The sequence below is a fragment of the Sphaeramia orbicularis genome, chromosome 21 (assembly GCF_902148855.1).
Source record: "Sphaeramia orbicularis chromosome 21, fSphaOr1.1, whole genome shotgun sequence".
NCBI lineage: Eukaryota > Metazoa > Chordata > Actinopteri > Kurtiformes > Apogonidae > Sphaeramia > Sphaeramia orbicularis.
This window is the reverse complement of record NC_043977.1, coordinates 26,608,192-26,624,225: the sequence shown is the minus strand read 5'-3', so window position 1 is coordinate 26,624,225 and position 16,034 is coordinate 26,608,192. Positions and strand designations below refer to the sequence as shown.

Below are 16,034 nucleotides of genomic sequence, written 5' to 3'. Positions count from 1 at the left end.
AAGTCTCCGAAAATAGACCTGCTGTCAAATTCTGAGTTAATAAAATCATGCAAGTATCTGCATCAGAATACAGTCACAAAAAGTGTAGCATATTCAGATACAAAGCAAGCAGCTTAAAGAAAAAATGCGGAGTAACCCATTCCATAATGTAGGTTACTGGATTATTTAACCCAAAAATGGAAGTTTGGAGCATTATGAAAATACAAATGCATGATGAACAAAATAACAGTAAGTAGTAAACAGATATGGCGATAACTATATATATATATATTAACCCATAAAGACCCAGTGCTACTTATGTGTCAGTTTCAAAATCAATTTTTCTCTATTTTTAACCTTTCTTAAGTGAATTATCACCATTTATTCTAATATTATGCTCAGTATTTTGCATTTTTAAGTAAAAATCAGGTATTTTCCTATGTTTAATTTACTGATCATGTAAGTGTTCATATAAACTCGGATTAAAATTGAGGGTTATTATATCAGAAACAGACAAAACTGAAGAAAAAGTAACATTTGCCATAAAATATGTCATTAACTAAACATAAAACAAATGTCTCCAACCACAGTTCTTGATCTAACTCCATGGGTTTTTACTGGTGAATCAATGTTGTAGAAGATGACGGTGTTTCCACGTTCACTACGGAGCCTCTGAACATCCAAACAGGTCATATCTGATGACCATGAAAAGATGACAAACTGTATTTTACACCAATTATTTATATATATTTATTATTGATTTAGTGGATCAACAGGTGTTAAACATTTTAGATCAATAGACGATTTTGGTTGCTGGTGGATGTTTGGGTCCTTATGGGTTGACAGGGGTGCGGCTAGGGATTTGGGGGCCCGTGAAAAAAATATCACTTTGGTCACCACTACTTCAACGTCGCAAACCCTAAAAAACACTGGGCAGACATGATCAATACTCGTCTTACAATAGATTTTATGATTTAGTGCAGATTCCAGATTGATGGGAAAGGTTCAAGCAATCTTTTAGGATTAAAAAAAAAGTAATTTTCTACTATTTTCTAGGAAACCTGTCAATCATGGGCTGTTACAATCATCACTTCCTCCTGCATATTAATAATAATAATAATAAATAGTCTATGTAAACACATAAAGAAATGAAACTTTTTTTTAAATGAAAAGAAAATAAGAAGCAAACATCACAAATATCTTTTTTTATATGTTTATTTTATGTTGCTGCTCTTGGATACGTTTGCATTTCTTTCTCAAAAACTCTTTCTTTTAATTTTCACTTATTTGTGGTTTTCCCAGCCTGCAGCGCTGTCATCGATGTTTCTCCTTATAAGGTAAAGTGGGCGGTCCTGACTGTGACGTACGTGGGGTCAAAGGTAATTTTGTACGTCGGCGTAGTGGTTTGGCGCCACCAATTTCGCGGGGTAACAACAGCGAATAGTACACAGCGCAGGAGAAGAAGGAGAAATCTAAAATATCAAACTGATAAAAGTGTGGTTTGCGGACGTACGGAGTGCGGTAGAGTGAAGCGGCCGGTCGGTGTGTCCGCGGCCGGTCATCTGCACTCTGAACCCCGGGGTGAGTGGCCCGTCAGCTGCGGATGCTCTGTGTCAGAAAACTCCTTAGCTAAGTGTTAATGCGTCTTCGTTAGCTCCGTTTGGCTGCTTGTCGTGAGTCTAAACATTTATCCTGCAGTGGACTCCTGATCCGGAATGTGTCACCGTGGTGTTAGCCGCCGTGTTGTCCGTTCCGGTCCGCCCAGTGGGTCCTGGTGCTGACATGCAGCCCTGCTAACGCTGCTAACCTGTTAAAGCTAACACGAGCAGGCGTGTTGCTGTTCCACCGCATGGATCTGCGCAGTCTGACCCAGATACACTGCTGATATAGTTTCAGGGTGGATTGCCGTGGTTGGATTTCTAACTTCCTTTGAATTAGAGCTTTTTATAAAGTTTACTAGTGCTACTTAGAGCAGGAGTCTGATCGTCCCGTGTTGGCTCCTGTGTCATGGCCTGCTCCTGCTGAGTAACTCTGAACTAGTCATTGTTTCTAAACATATTTCAAAGCTTCACTCGACCCTGTGTTTTTTTTTTATTCTCATTTATAGCTCTGAATACAGTGGATGGTGATCTCAGGTTAACGCTTCTCTCTGAGGTACGTCCACACATCTGTTATGTGACTGTCCCTTTTTAGCCACAGCTCTTTGTTTTGTAGCCATTTCCAATGCATCTCATTTCCTCAAGTTACAATGCATTTTCTAAACTTAAAAAACTATATCAATATACTGAATATAGTGAAACAACTTGTGGTCGGTAGGATGCAAAAAGTGTGATTATTTAATAATGAATTATTCCAATTGCAAGTTCCCACAGTTTAAGGGATATGTTGAAGTTTTTTGTTTTGAGACCTGGAACTAGTTTTACACTGATTTAAAAAAAAAAAAAAAAAAAAAAAAAAGAAGTCAATATATTTAACCATTCCTTATTTATTTATTCATAACTTTTCCTTATTTATGTATTTTCTTTTATTAAATTTACTGATTATGTCAATGTTCAGAGTACATTCAAAGGTAATTATGTCAAATCAGAAGAAAAAGTGACTTTTTATGCCAGATATCATTAAGTGAATGTGAAAACAAGCTTCTATAACCATTGCAAAATTACATGGGTGTTATTGGTGAATCAGTGCTGCAGAACATAGTGTTTTCATGCTCACTATGGAACATCAAAAGACTACCAACAAATTCAGCAGGCCACTGGTTTTACTTTTTAACTTTATCGTTTTGACTAAATCAGTGTTTTTGTTTATTCTGGAAACTAGTACAACATTTCTCCCAGCCTTGAAATAAAAGAAAGTAATTTAGAACTTTTATTTGCAGATAATGGGCCAAACTACATTGTATTCTTAAAGGAGTCATATATATTTTTTTAATGGAATTATTCATTTTTAAACATTTCCCTGCGGTCTACATAAACTGTAAATGCTATGCTTGGGTCTGAATTCTTCATTACTTAAACTATACAAGGCCATCTTCAACCCTAGTTTTGAGTAATGACATGAGAAAGGTCGTTTTGAGCGCTGGCCCTAAATGCAAATGATCCACTTCACACCCCACCCCCTCCAGGTTGTTGACTGTGCTGCTCTGTCCCGTTCAGCCACTTGTGTTTGTTAATACAGCCAACAACTGAACATTTTAGGTAATCAGCTCAAAGTTTGGACATATTTTCAGTTTTTACTACATCTGCTGCTGCTGACAAACAATTATGTCATACTCGGAGAAATGTTCGTTGTAAGTTTTGACCTTATATGTGCAAATTTCGTGACATAACTAGTTATAAAACATAACAAATTAGAAGGAATTGAAATGGGTTGTAGAAATCCACTCAACTTTTGCTGGAATGAATATAAAGATAGCTTTGCAGCACCTGGAGGGTTCAAATTCAAACTTTATGAACTGTTACAGTCCCCAAATACACAAATAAATGTTCCAAAGACTATTGAAAGTGTGTTTAGCAAAATATGACCTCTTTATATTGCAAAGAAAACAAGAATATATTCATTTTTGCACTTCACTGAACTAATGTTTGAACTTTGGATGAGTTTTCAGTCACATCTTGGCATGCCACAGCCAGTCTTCTGCACTGTATTTGTTTTTTTTCAGCGTGGTTAATGTCTGAAAATTTAGATGAGACCCTTATTTTTTACAGAATGGTGTCATAAATTGAAGATTGGATATGTTTAAGATCATTTTCATACATGTTATTGATGAATACACAGCCACACTCTGATTTGGATATGATTAAATGGCCAGGTTCATTTATTTATTTATTTATTTTTGCCCTTATGCTTTCTCTTATGTTTTCTTTTTTGGAAGGCCTAGAGGAGGTGAGTAATAATGATGGCGACAGCAGAGCCTCAGAGCAGCTCCAGCTTCCTCCCTCTGCTCCAGTCTCTGGAGGACAACACTGCTAGACAGTCTGACCAGACAGACGCCTACCTCACCATCGCCAAGTAGGTCTCTAGTCCTTGGTCTTCACTGTCTGGATGTGTTGTGTTCACAGTGTGTTCCTCACTCTTTGCCACATAGTTGCAACTAAAACATAGATAAGAACCATTTTTTCCTTTTCCTTTGCAGTCGGCTCAGTGGAGAGGAAGGCCGCCAGTTTCTCCCTGCAGTTGAAAAGCACTTTTGTCGTTTGGGTAAAGTTATCTTGGTAAGATTTTCCAAATTACTCGTGATATAGTACAACAGAAATATTTTCAATCTTAAGTTTGTTTATTTAAGTTATTTATTTTTTATCTTGTTTGTGTTTCGTGATCTTCTCAGGCTCATATAAACAGTCCAAATGCAGAGCTGAGCCAAGCTGCCTTGCAAGCTTTGGGGTTTTGTGTTTATCATTCTCATGTCGCCTCTGCAGTCCCTGGTACGTCCATTTCTGTTTTTTTTTTTTTTTTTGGCCAGAATATTTTTATTGAGGTTCACAATCATGAAAGCACAGCATTCACTTCCATCACAATTTACCCTCCTTTACATATCTGTATCATATCCGTATTTTAGCGATCATATTTCATTCCAATAATAGAATTAAATTTGACGAGCACGTAATTTCAACTGACAGTGACAACCTGTTCTTGCTTTTTCAGAAGCGTTTGCAGCAGAAATACTTTCAGCACTTTGCTCTTTAGTGGTGAAATCGACAGATAAGAACACATGCACCAGATCATTATGGGTCATCTCCAAACAGAGCTTCCCTTCAGCTGTAGTCGGTACAAAAGTGAGCATCATTTCACATTCAACTATGCAAAAAGGGGAACAAGTGTTGCTTTTAGTAGTGACGCTCTGGTGAATTCCTCCATGTTTGTTTTGTCTTTAAGGTGCCGTCTGTATTAACCACCTTGGAGAGTGTGTGGAGCAGAGAGGACGTTCAGTCTGTTGTAATGGAGCATGAAGCGTTAAATGTTGTCATTAGGTAAGTAGACGGCAAGTTGATACCACATATGATTTAATTGCTGCACATGAATCACATTTGTTAGTATTACACTGCAATATCACATAAATCCAGTATGTTTCTGTAACTGAAACCTGGTAAAAATGGGTGTTTCACTGCATTGTGTGGTGGTTTTTGGTGACAACTTGACCTCATTTCTGGCTTCAAAATCGGCCACTCCACTGAAACGGCTCTGTTGTCTGTGACAGAAGCCTTGAAAGAGGCTAGAGCAGCAGCCAAGTCTTCAGTACTCATTCTACTGGACTTATCAGCAGCATTTGACACTGTCAATCATGATATCCTGTTATCCATACTCTGGAACATGGGCATCACAGGCCACGCACACTCCTGGTTTCAATCTTAACTTACTGGTCGGTCCTTCAGTGTGTCCTGGCTAGGGCACACATCAGCAGTTCACCGCCTCACCACGGGGGTCCCCCAAGGCTCTGTGTTGGGCCCCCTCCTTTTTGCCATATACACCACCTCACTCGGTCAGATCATCCACTCACACGGCTTCTCATATCATTGCTATGCTGATGATACCCAGCTCTATCTGTCATTCCCACCTGATGACTCCACAGTCTCAGTGCGGATCTCAGATTGTCTCTCTGACATATCTGCATGGATGAAAGCCCATCACCTTCAGCTGAACCTGTCCAAAACTGAACTGCTGGTCTTCCCAGCTAAGCCAACCATACAGCTGGACATCTCCATCACTACTGACTCCATACCTCTGGCTCCTACCAGTGTAGTACGTAACTTGGGAGTCATGATTGATAATCAGTTGACCTTCACGGATCACGTTGCCTCTGTCACCCGATCATGCCGTTTCACTCTGTTCAACCTAAGAAAGATCAGGCCATACCTAACCGAACAGGCCACCCAGCTCCTGGTGCAGACTATGGTTATCTCCCGTCTTGACTACTGCAATGCTCTTCTAACGGGCCTCCCAGCTTGTGTTGTCAAACCACTACAGATGGTCCAGAATGCAGCAGCGCGTCTGGTCTTCAATCAGCCTAAAAGGGCACATGTCACCCCCTTACTCATTGAGTTACACTGGCTACCCATAGCTGCCCGCATCAAATTCAAATCTTTAATCCTAGCCTACAAAATTCTCCGTGGGTCTGCTCCTGTCTACTTAGGTGCACTAATAAAAGCTTATATCGCCCCACGACCACTCCGCTCGTCTGGGGAACGTAGTCTGGTGGTCCCCAGACCTTGTACAAGACAATCCAGGCTCTTTTCATGGGTCGTTCCACGTTGGTGGAATGCTCTACCAAGTGCTACAAGAACAGAGTCATCCCTGCCTATCTTCAAGAAGCTCCTGAAGACCCAGCTCTTCCGAGAGCACCTCCTGTCCTAGCACTTTCAAACATTCCATTTTAAATATTCTAATAAGGTTTTTCCCAGGACAACCACAGATTCTTTCACGATTATCTCTGGACCTGCTGCGGTGGTCCGGCCTCTTCCCTGCCCTCATCATCACCACTCACTTATCCTCAACCGCCTCCATGTGTCTCCCCCTACTCCCCCCTTCTCCCCTTCTCCCCCTCTCCCCCAGTCCCTATCTCTATCGCTCTCTCTTTTTCCCCTTCTCTACTCTCTCTCTTTAACCCCAACTGGTCAAGGCAGACGGCCATCCTCCAGGAGTCTGGGTCTGCTCGAGGTTTCTGCCTGTTAAAGGGAAGTTTTTCCTCGCCACTGTCACCAGTCACAAGTGTTTGCTCCTGGAGGATTCTGTTGGGTTTCTGTAGAATTGACTTAGAGTCTGGTTTTGACCAACTCTATATATAAAATGTCAAGAGATAACTTTTTTGTGATCTGGCGCTATATAAATAAAATTTGATTGATTGAGTGATTTAATTGGTTTTCCCCTGTAAGTCGCTTTGGAAAAAAGCGTCTGCCAAATGCGTAAACATAAACATTTCTGATTTCTGCTTTTTCGCACAGTGTTACAGTATTTTCATTGTGTTTGTAATTCGTTTCTCATGCGTAAAGGATGCTGGACCAGGTGCCGACCCAGATGGGCGAGGGGTCGGTAAGGTGGGCGAAGCTGGTCATCCCTCTGGTAGTTCACTCTGCCCCCAAGGTGCGTCTTCGTGCCGCAGCGGCCTTGGAGATGGGGATGCCTCTGCTCCTGGAGAGACAGACAGAAATAGCTGCTATTATTGAACCAATGATGTCGTCTGTGAGTATTGTTTTTGTCCATGTGTTGTATCATTCTAGGTTTCAGTAGGTGGTTTAGCTTCATATTTTGCCTTAAATGTAATGGAAAGCAAACAATGAGCCCGTTTACGTGACCATAAAAATCTGATAGCGGAGTAATCAGATAATTGTAGTAATCAGATCTGACTTAGTTAAGGCCCATTCATGCTCGCTTTATGTGTGTAAATAGGTGCGTCTGTTTCAAATGGTGTTTAGTGTCACTGCCTTAATATTGTTGCGCTGGAATGATAGTTTGTCAGTCAGTCCACCAGAGGGCACTGCTCTTAATGAACATACTAGCTGAATACTATGAAGAACAGCAAATTTTTTGAGAAGAACGTGAATAATAACAAACAGGGTGATGACAGAGGATATATTATACTAATGTTGATACTGAAAAGGGAAGTTGTCATAAATATTAGTTGTTTTTCAGTAACTTACACAGTCGCTTTTTGACAAGTTCTGCCATTTCTGGAAATTTTCTCTTCAAATCTCACCACTGCTTCCACGGTTCCTGGTGGTACTGCTTCATATCCTCCGTTTGGGGATGCATCCACAAGCTCCCAGGGAATGGACAGAATATGGACGTAATGAACGCACAGGACAGACAGAATCCACCGTCCGTATACGTGTGTCTTTAACGTAGCGCATGATTGGGCCTTTACATGTACTTCAGAAATGTGATAATTGGATACATACTAGAGCCCGACCAATATGGGATTTTTAGGGTCAATTCCGCTATTTTGGCTAAAAAAGCTGATATCCGATATATTGGCTGATAATTGATGTATCGGCACTTTGGCCAGCTGTAAAGTTCTTAAAGTGCTTTATAAATAAAGTTGATATGATATGATATATCGGCGGATATATGAAATAAGAACATTGATATACACAGGATATAATAGTCTTGTATAATAGCGGTCCATGATTGTCAAAGTGGAAGTGAAACTGAGCACACTTTACTGTTCCTCTATCTCTCTGGGCAGCAAAGACACAGGAGCAGAGCAATTCAATCTCCACGCAGCAAAAAAATTAATACATCGGTTACATATTGACCAATGTTGATTAATCGGTGATGTGCTATAATTGGGCTGATTAATCGGTCGGGCTGTAGAACATACCACAAAGTGACAGTAGAATAAAGCTTCCTATTGTCACCTGCCCACCTTTAACTATGTCACTACTGTTTTCACATGTGCAGATGGAAAAGAATAAATCATATTAGCAGATATACTGAACATACACAAAAACTTGGGTGTATTGGGGAGAAATCCAGGTGTGTTAATCTGATTTCTCATAATCAGATTACTGCTGTTATCTAATAAAGCATATCTGATTATGAGTCAAAACACAGTATTGTCCCATCAGAGAGTGAACTTTAATTGATGGCCATTCCAACGTTTATTTCAATATAAAGTAGCTCCTTGTTTCGGATGATCCCTTATGGTCCAACTAAAGCAAAAATTAATTTAAAAGTAAAAATATGGGTCATTTAGCAACACTAATCTGTCAAATTGTCTCCAAAATGTCCCGTCGGAGAGATTTCGAATACCGTGTTTTGACCCTTATACTGTGTACATGATTATTTGAATAATCTCATAACTCCAGAAATCACATAAAGATCGTAGTATTAGTCTGCATGTAAATGGGCTCATTGATGCAGAAGAACCAAAAGTACAATAAGGTGCATATTCTGCACAACAAGTTTTGAGTAAAAATATCTGAAGTATAAAATGTAAAGGATTTCTTTCTTGTATTCTGTTTGTGTTTTAGAAACTGGTCCCGGAGCTGCAGAAGCTCTTCATGTCTAAGAATGAAACGAATGTGCTGAAGCTCTGGCCCTTATTTGTCAAACTGCTCGGGAAGGTAAAGTATATTTACAGGGGTTGGACAAAATAATGGAAACACCTTCACCTCAAGATGATAATGCCCCAATCCATACAGCTAGAATTGTTAAAGAATGGCATGAGGAACATTCTAATGAAGTTGAGCATCTCGTATGGCCGGCACAGTCCCCAGACCTCAATATAATTGAGCATTTATGGTCAGTTTTAGAGATTCAAGTAAGACGTCGATTTCCACCGCCATCGTCTCTAAAAGAGTTGGAGGGTATTCTAACTGAAGAATGGCTTAAAATTCCTTTGGAAACAATTCACAAGTTGTATGAATCAATACCTCGGAGAATTGAGGCTGTAATTGCCGCAAAAGGCGGACCTACACCATATTAAATTATATTTTGTTGATTTTTTTTTTAAGGTGTTTCCATTATTTTGTCCAACCCCTGTACATGTTCTTAAATAGTGACATGAATATTACCCATTTAGTCACAACAGACAAATAAAGAAGTTTTATGGTTAATATTTCTTAATCTTGGTATTTTTATTTCACTATTTTAATTGTACAGCTGTTTGTATGTCGTCTTAATCTATTCTTGTATTTTTAGTCTTTAATTTTGCTTTTTAATCATCTGTATGACAGTGTTTTTAATTGAACAGCTGCTTTATGTCTTTAATCTATTCTTGTATTTTTTTTAATTTATTTATTTATTTATTAATTTTGGTTTTCCCTTGTAAGTCACTGGAAAAAAGCATCTGCCAAATGCATAAATGTAAATGTGATTGAAAGTATTCTGATTAGAGATTCCACCTGAATCCTTATTCCTATCATAGAAACAGATTCAGATTAGATAACATGTTTAATATAGTATCTATTCTGACTGAGGTGGTTACAACAGGTATTTTTTTCTAATTGGTATTTTCATCTGGTCATAATTGGAATATTAGGATCCATGTAAACAAAACTTGTTGAATTAAAGCTTACTCTGTTCATTTAGCTCCTCCACAGAGGAGGTCCCTTCATCAACTCCCTGTTGCATCTGGAGGAGCTTGGCTTCCGCAGCTCGTCTCCTACAATCAAAAAAATAGCCTTTATTGCCTGGAAAAGCTTGATAGACAACTTTGCCATCAACCCCGGTGAGTCCTAGTTTCATCTGGACTGTATTTCTTTGGCTCTGTCATTACGTCGGAGTTCTGAGTTTCTTTTGTGTCTCTCTTGAAGACATCCTTTGCAGTTCCAAACGTATGAAGCTCCTGATGCAGCCCCTCGCATCCATTAACGTCAGGACAGAGGCACTGCTGCTCACAAAGGTGGAGGTTTGGTGGTACCTGGTGGTCCAGCTGGGGCCCAACCTGTCCTCCAACTTCGAACAGGTCAGACACACTCCTCCGTCTGCTTTTGTAATGCATTACCTGTCACAACCTCCACTACCTGGATTAAGTCTGTTTTTGTACATCTTGAATTTGACTTTGTGTCATTGGTGTCTTTTCCACCAACATTACCTGGGGAAAAGAATTCCTGGTAATCTGTGTGGTTTGTGTTTCCACTTCAAATTTGTGGGAAATTTATTTAAATCAGCCTTGGTTTCTAGTCACTTAATTTCTTTTGAGCTTATTTACCAAACATAGTGTTAAATTTGTTTGGATGGACAGACAAATGGGCATGGAAGTTTGCAGCCACACACTGGTTTAAACATAGAGGGTAAATATAACACATACACTATTCCACCAATCAGCACACAGCCCAACCCCTCAAGAAACCTGGGAAGTCTAAAAAGTCCTTGCCCCCTACTAGCTACTTTTTTTCAGGGAGAGTTTGGGACCAAGGGAGTTTTTATACCCCCGTCCGCCCCAGGGAGCGGGGGTATATAGCAGGGATTAAAGTTCTCCGTCACCACGACGGATTTCCGTCAAATGGAAAAATTGAGGGGGGAAAAAAGTCATATTGAAGTAACTTCCCCACGTGTTTCGCGGAGTCCAGTTGGCACCGGGTCCTAGGTCTGCTGTCCTGGGTCTGCAGGTGTTTAACACGCCACGCACAGGGGGCTGATAGGTTTAACAGTGATGATAATAAGATGACTTCTTTATTTTTATGTTGGGAGGACAGATCGATGACTATTTATCTTTGGAAGGAAACGCTGCTCATTCTGTGCCTCAGAAACACATGGACAAGTTCAGCTTTACCGAAGTTCAGCCTCCAGCCTAACTTTAGTTTAGTGCTAACAAGTAGCTTTCATTATGAAAGAACCACAGTGAAAAGGGAAGAAGACAGAACTGATCTACATGGACCTTCATGTTTGGGTTCATAGCTTATCTCCTCTTGCCGGTATATGACTAGTGTGTGTGTTTGTGTGTATGTGCCCTTCCCGTGCGTGCGGCCTTACGCGGTTACGCGCCTGACTGCATAAGTGCTTTATTTTGATTTGTTTAGCATCTTATTTCTATCTGTGTGGTACAGTACGAAGATAAAATTGAATGAATGAGTAACACCCTTGGTATTTGCAAAGCCACTGTATTTTAAATACCCTCAGAAAGTATCTGTAACGGAATATAATTTCTGTTTCAGTTGACGTAATTTCTTCCAATCAAAAGAGACTACAATATTGGCGGCGGGGGGTGGGGGGGTGTGGACGCAGGTTTGACGACGTACAGATTATTTTGGCTAGCATATACAACATCATGGACACGTTTGTAGAGGAAGGGGCTGAAGTGGTAACTATTGAGAGATGCGTGAAAAATACAGGGTGTCCCATAAGTCTCCATACATAGGAGACATAATACATTCCATACATATATGGTTCTAACATGTATTTCTTTATATTTCTTCTTTATAGTTTTACAGCAGTGGAGGACACGCATTGAAATGTGTTCCCGACAAAATGGCAGTCATATAGAGCATATTATATAAATAAAAATGGTTTATGTCAAGAAACGTTTATTTTTCCTATGTATGGAGACTTATGGGACACCCTGTAGATGGAAGTGGGCATGGCTTGATGAGAAGGGAGACGATGGAACTCCAATTAGATCATGGTACAAAAAAATGAAGCAGCCTGGTGCGTGCATGTGCATAGTTTGCCACAAGAAAATTCTGTATGGTTCCAATGGTAAAAAAGTCCTGATCTGCCATCAATCTGAGAAGTTGAAGATTAGTTGGTTAGGGTTACATTTACACAGACATTTTCCCCAAAATTCATGTGCTGTTGGAGTTGGAGTTATGTTTTAGGGGTTCCTAAATTGTTAAATAAAAAGTTTTTCACTCATTTTTTGCAGTAAGGTTTTCTTCTAGTTATTTTCACTTGCTTCAAAGGTTTTCATACCCTTTAAAATTAACCAGAGAGCACCAAAATTGACCTGAAGCTTTAAAAATTTTATGGGGGAGGACCCCCAGACCCCCCACCAATACCACTCATGACATTTTTTCTATCCATGTTACTAATCTTCTACACCTGTACACTCTCCCATTCAGTGTTTTTTACAGTATTGCCAAATTTGACTATATAAACTTGTATGCTATAGTAGTATTGTATTGCATCATTTTTAATAGTGGCCAATGATTTTGACCAGAAGAAAATTTTCAGTCAGATGAAAATTTTTTGCTTTAATCCCTGGTATATAGATGTACCAGGCATTCTGTCTGTTTGTCCATTGGAAAATATTGTCCAGCCTTTTTCTTTGACACTGTTCACCCGATGCTTTTTAAATTTGACACACATGTTCTTTACCACTAGGTCATGATGGCTGAATTTCAATTTTTGGATTTTTTAAATTTATTTATTTATTTTTTAATACAAATTTTTAGAAAAATTAAACTTCTTTGCCACTATTCACCTGATTCTGTTCGGATTTGATACACCTTCTTTACATGTACCTTTCTCTCAATATTTTGCCTTTTTTTTTTTTTTTTTTTTTTACAAGTTTTGGAAAAGTTTTTGAAAAGATTGAAAGTTAAGGGTGTCAGTGAGCAGGAGGGGAAAGTGTTGTGCAACCAGGCGGGGGTATTAGTAGGCTCTGGTTACTTTTTCACAGTTTTTTTTTTTTTCCACCCGGGTAATTTTGGTTGAAACATTGAGGTTTTTCAAAATTCTGGGTTAAGTTTCTGCGGTGGAAAAGGGACTATTATAAAGCTTTGTCACCATTCAATTATCCATAATTTATTATATATTAAAGCTGCGTATGACTTTCGTCACAAATTTTTCATCAAATCAGTAGAACCTGAGTCATAGCCTAAGCATCACAAATCCGTAAGTCTTTCCGTGATTACGCACCTGAATCTTTTCCCTCACGGTGAACAATTTCAAGGTCACATACTAGTCGAATATAGGACTATTATACAGCATTTTAAAGTTGTTTAAATTATCTTTGTTAGATAAACAAAGATGCAACTGTTAATCTGTGCGTCCACCATTATCTAATATAAGACTATTACATATATCAATGTTCTTATTTCATATATCTGCCGATATATCAGATATCGGCCAATTTATCGGATATTGGCTTTTTTTAGCCCCCATTATCGGCATCGGCCCCCAAAATCAACATTATGGTCGGGCTTTACTGGTAACACTGTGTTAGTTTTAAAATGTTCTGAGTAAACTTATGTTGTCTTTTGGCCCGTGTGTCTCCAGGTTTCTGTGCCTCTGCTCCAGTGCACCATTGGGTCTGATGCTGCTTCAGTCCCAGGCATTTCCTCTCGAGGTGTTAATCAAAATGGTTCTGTTGCACCTGGCACACCAAAGACCAGTACGTTTCTCTCTACGCACGGTGCGCTGACCAGTGCTGCACCTGATGCTGCGTCCACAACAGAGGGACGACACTGTTTTGTAATTTTTAATGTGTGTGTTACAGGCACTGCAGGTTTCAGCAGTCCAGCTGCCACACCACGGATTAGTCTGAACTCCAGCATGATGATACAAACCACCTTCTCCTCCATCCAGCTGCTGGGCCTGGAGATGTTACTGCACTATTTCCTGGGACCAGATGTTGTTGCTGCTGCAGCAAAGAACAAACTCATTCTGAGTCTTGGTAAGAATCTAAGCTACACATTATTCAGTGGATTTACACGACACTTATTGGATTAGTCTGACTAAAATACATGTAAACACTTTTTGTCTTCTTTATCTTCTCTGATGAAACTTCTGGTTGGATTCATTTCAGTGTTTATATGAAGCTTCCATGGAACAGTATCGACAAAATTTGTTCAAAGTTTTGAGAAATTAAAATTGTAGAATTTTTGAAATATTAAAATTTTGCCTTTTCTTATAATGGGCCATATTTTGATGACTTAGATATGTAAATGGTAAGAGATATTAATACAGTTACTGTTGAGCACTGATAGGAAGTCATATATGGTCTTTCATTTAATTAGTTGAGTTCCTCCAGTGAAAGTACCACCCACTTCTATTGGCAGATTGATCTCCTGCGTCAAGACCACAGGACTAACAGCAGCAGAACCTGACAACCTCACAAATTCATGTTGATATTGATTCTTGATAGAACATGCCAGTGAGCTACAGGGCCATTGGTCCTATTTTTACCAACGTGCAACCATTGATTCAAAGCAGGAAGTAATATGGAACCACAGTGTGTTTACATTTTCTGCTTGTTTTACTCTAATAAACAGTTTACAGATGAGATTTCTCTCCTTTTTTGCTAGGACTTTTGAGTGGGACTTACTTTTGTAGCCCAGGTCCTCTCAAAAGGTGCAAAGGCTTAGCTTTTCATTGAGCTTTTGACTAAATAATGTCTCTTTAAATTATATTTAATTGCTGAATTTATCCTCTTTGGACAACTGAAACTGGTCAATTTACTCTCACCAAATGGCAGACTGAATGTTAGAGAAATGATAATTCAGTCTCCTTACATGGTTGGATTGTTTCACGCGTTGTTCTGAATTAACATCACAATTTACTGCACAGTTTTTCGAATAAACATGTCTGTTATCGTTCCAGAGCCCTTAAACCACCCATTCCTCACTGGCGCCTCCTCTTTCACCAAACACGCTTCTGTTCTTATCTCGCATATCAGAGACGGCTTCACTTGTGTTGGCAAAGAAGCCCAAGGTAACCCTGAAACTGACTATACTGTCAATAAATCACAGCTTTATTTTATTTTTGAACTTATCTAGCATCTTAAATGAGGTCCACTGGTCAGATTATTATCAACAGCCGGGGATAATCAGTAATAATGTATGTGGGCTCTTTTGTATAAATGTGGTGGTTTTATAAAGATGAGAATGGTTTTGTAGTGGTCTGTTTTTAATTAACTGGTGGAACTGGTAAAGTTTCCTGACAAATAATAATGCTGATGGATTAAGTTATTTACGAACTGTTTTTATCAGGCATTGCATTTATACACACTTAAATGACTTAATTAATGCTTTGCATCAGCTCTGCTCCTTAGACGTCAGGAGATGAGTATCAGGGATATTTGTGAAGCATTTTGTAGCATAAAATTTAAAACAGTAGATATTACAGCCAATATAATTAATAAAAATCCAGCTGCTTTTAAATAGTATTGGACTAACTAGGTTGCTTTTGCACATCTTCAATCCCTGCCTTGAAATTCATTGTCATAAAACGTTCTTTCCTACTTGTATCTATTGTGGGTGTATTTATGACTTCCTCTCTTTTTAACTTTGCAGATTCCCTGTTGGCTCTAATATGGACGAGTCTCGTACGTTTTGTCAACCTGTCTATAGAGTCTGGTAAGTATTGAGGTGTCCATGTATCAGATTAGGCTGGAACTGTAGTGAGATTCAAAATTGCACTCCTTTATTTTTCTAACTTTTAATGTCCAGATTTCTGAGTAATAGCGTTGTGAGACTGTAAGGCTGAAAATCACCATTCTGAGACGAGGTGCTCAAAGAAGAAACGCTTTTTTTATTTCAAGGCCTTGTTTGTGCACAGATAAGAGCTCACACACTGACCAAGGACAGGCGGGATGTGAGGATAGACCTCTGCTGACACTTTTCTACCCAAATCAGGCGTTCACTGCATGCATTAGACTTTATTTTGATTATATAGAT

At 39.2% G+C, this 16,034-nt stretch overlaps 1 protein-coding gene across 2 annotated transcripts in view; it reads left to right on the top strand.

Annotated features, from left to right (window-relative positions):
* The first annotated feature begins 1,369 nt into the window (after window positions 1-1,369).
* Window positions 1,370-16,034, top strand: part of rif1 (replication timing regulatory factor 1) — a 31,321-nt gene continuing 16,656 nt past the window's right edge. For both annotated transcript variants that reach the window (XM_030124813.1, XM_030124814.1), the window contains exons 1-15: window positions 1,370-1,560; window positions 2,087-2,133; window positions 3,854-3,990; window positions 4,115-4,193; window positions 4,307-4,403; window positions 4,624-4,754; window positions 4,855-4,949; window positions 6,966-7,155; window positions 8,946-9,038; window positions 10,006-10,144; window positions 10,230-10,381; window positions 13,636-13,750; window positions 13,856-14,032; window positions 14,959-15,069; window positions 15,651-15,713. In XM_030124813.1, coding sequence (XP_029980673.1) covers window positions 3,875-3,990; window positions 4,115-4,193; window positions 4,307-4,403; window positions 4,624-4,754; window positions 4,855-4,949; window positions 6,966-7,155; window positions 8,946-9,038; window positions 10,006-10,144; window positions 10,230-10,381; window positions 13,636-13,750; window positions 13,856-14,032; window positions 14,959-15,069; window positions 15,651-15,713 — 1,558 coding nt within the window. In that variant the 5' untranslated portion in view covers window positions 1,370-1,560; window positions 2,087-2,133; window positions 3,854-3,874. The remainder of the gene's footprint in view (window positions 1,561-2,086; window positions 2,134-3,853; window positions 3,991-4,114; window positions 4,194-4,306; window positions 4,404-4,623; window positions 4,755-4,854; window positions 4,950-6,965; window positions 7,156-8,945; window positions 9,039-10,005; window positions 10,145-10,229; window positions 10,382-13,635; window positions 13,751-13,855; window positions 14,033-14,958; window positions 15,070-15,650; window positions 15,714-16,034) is intronic.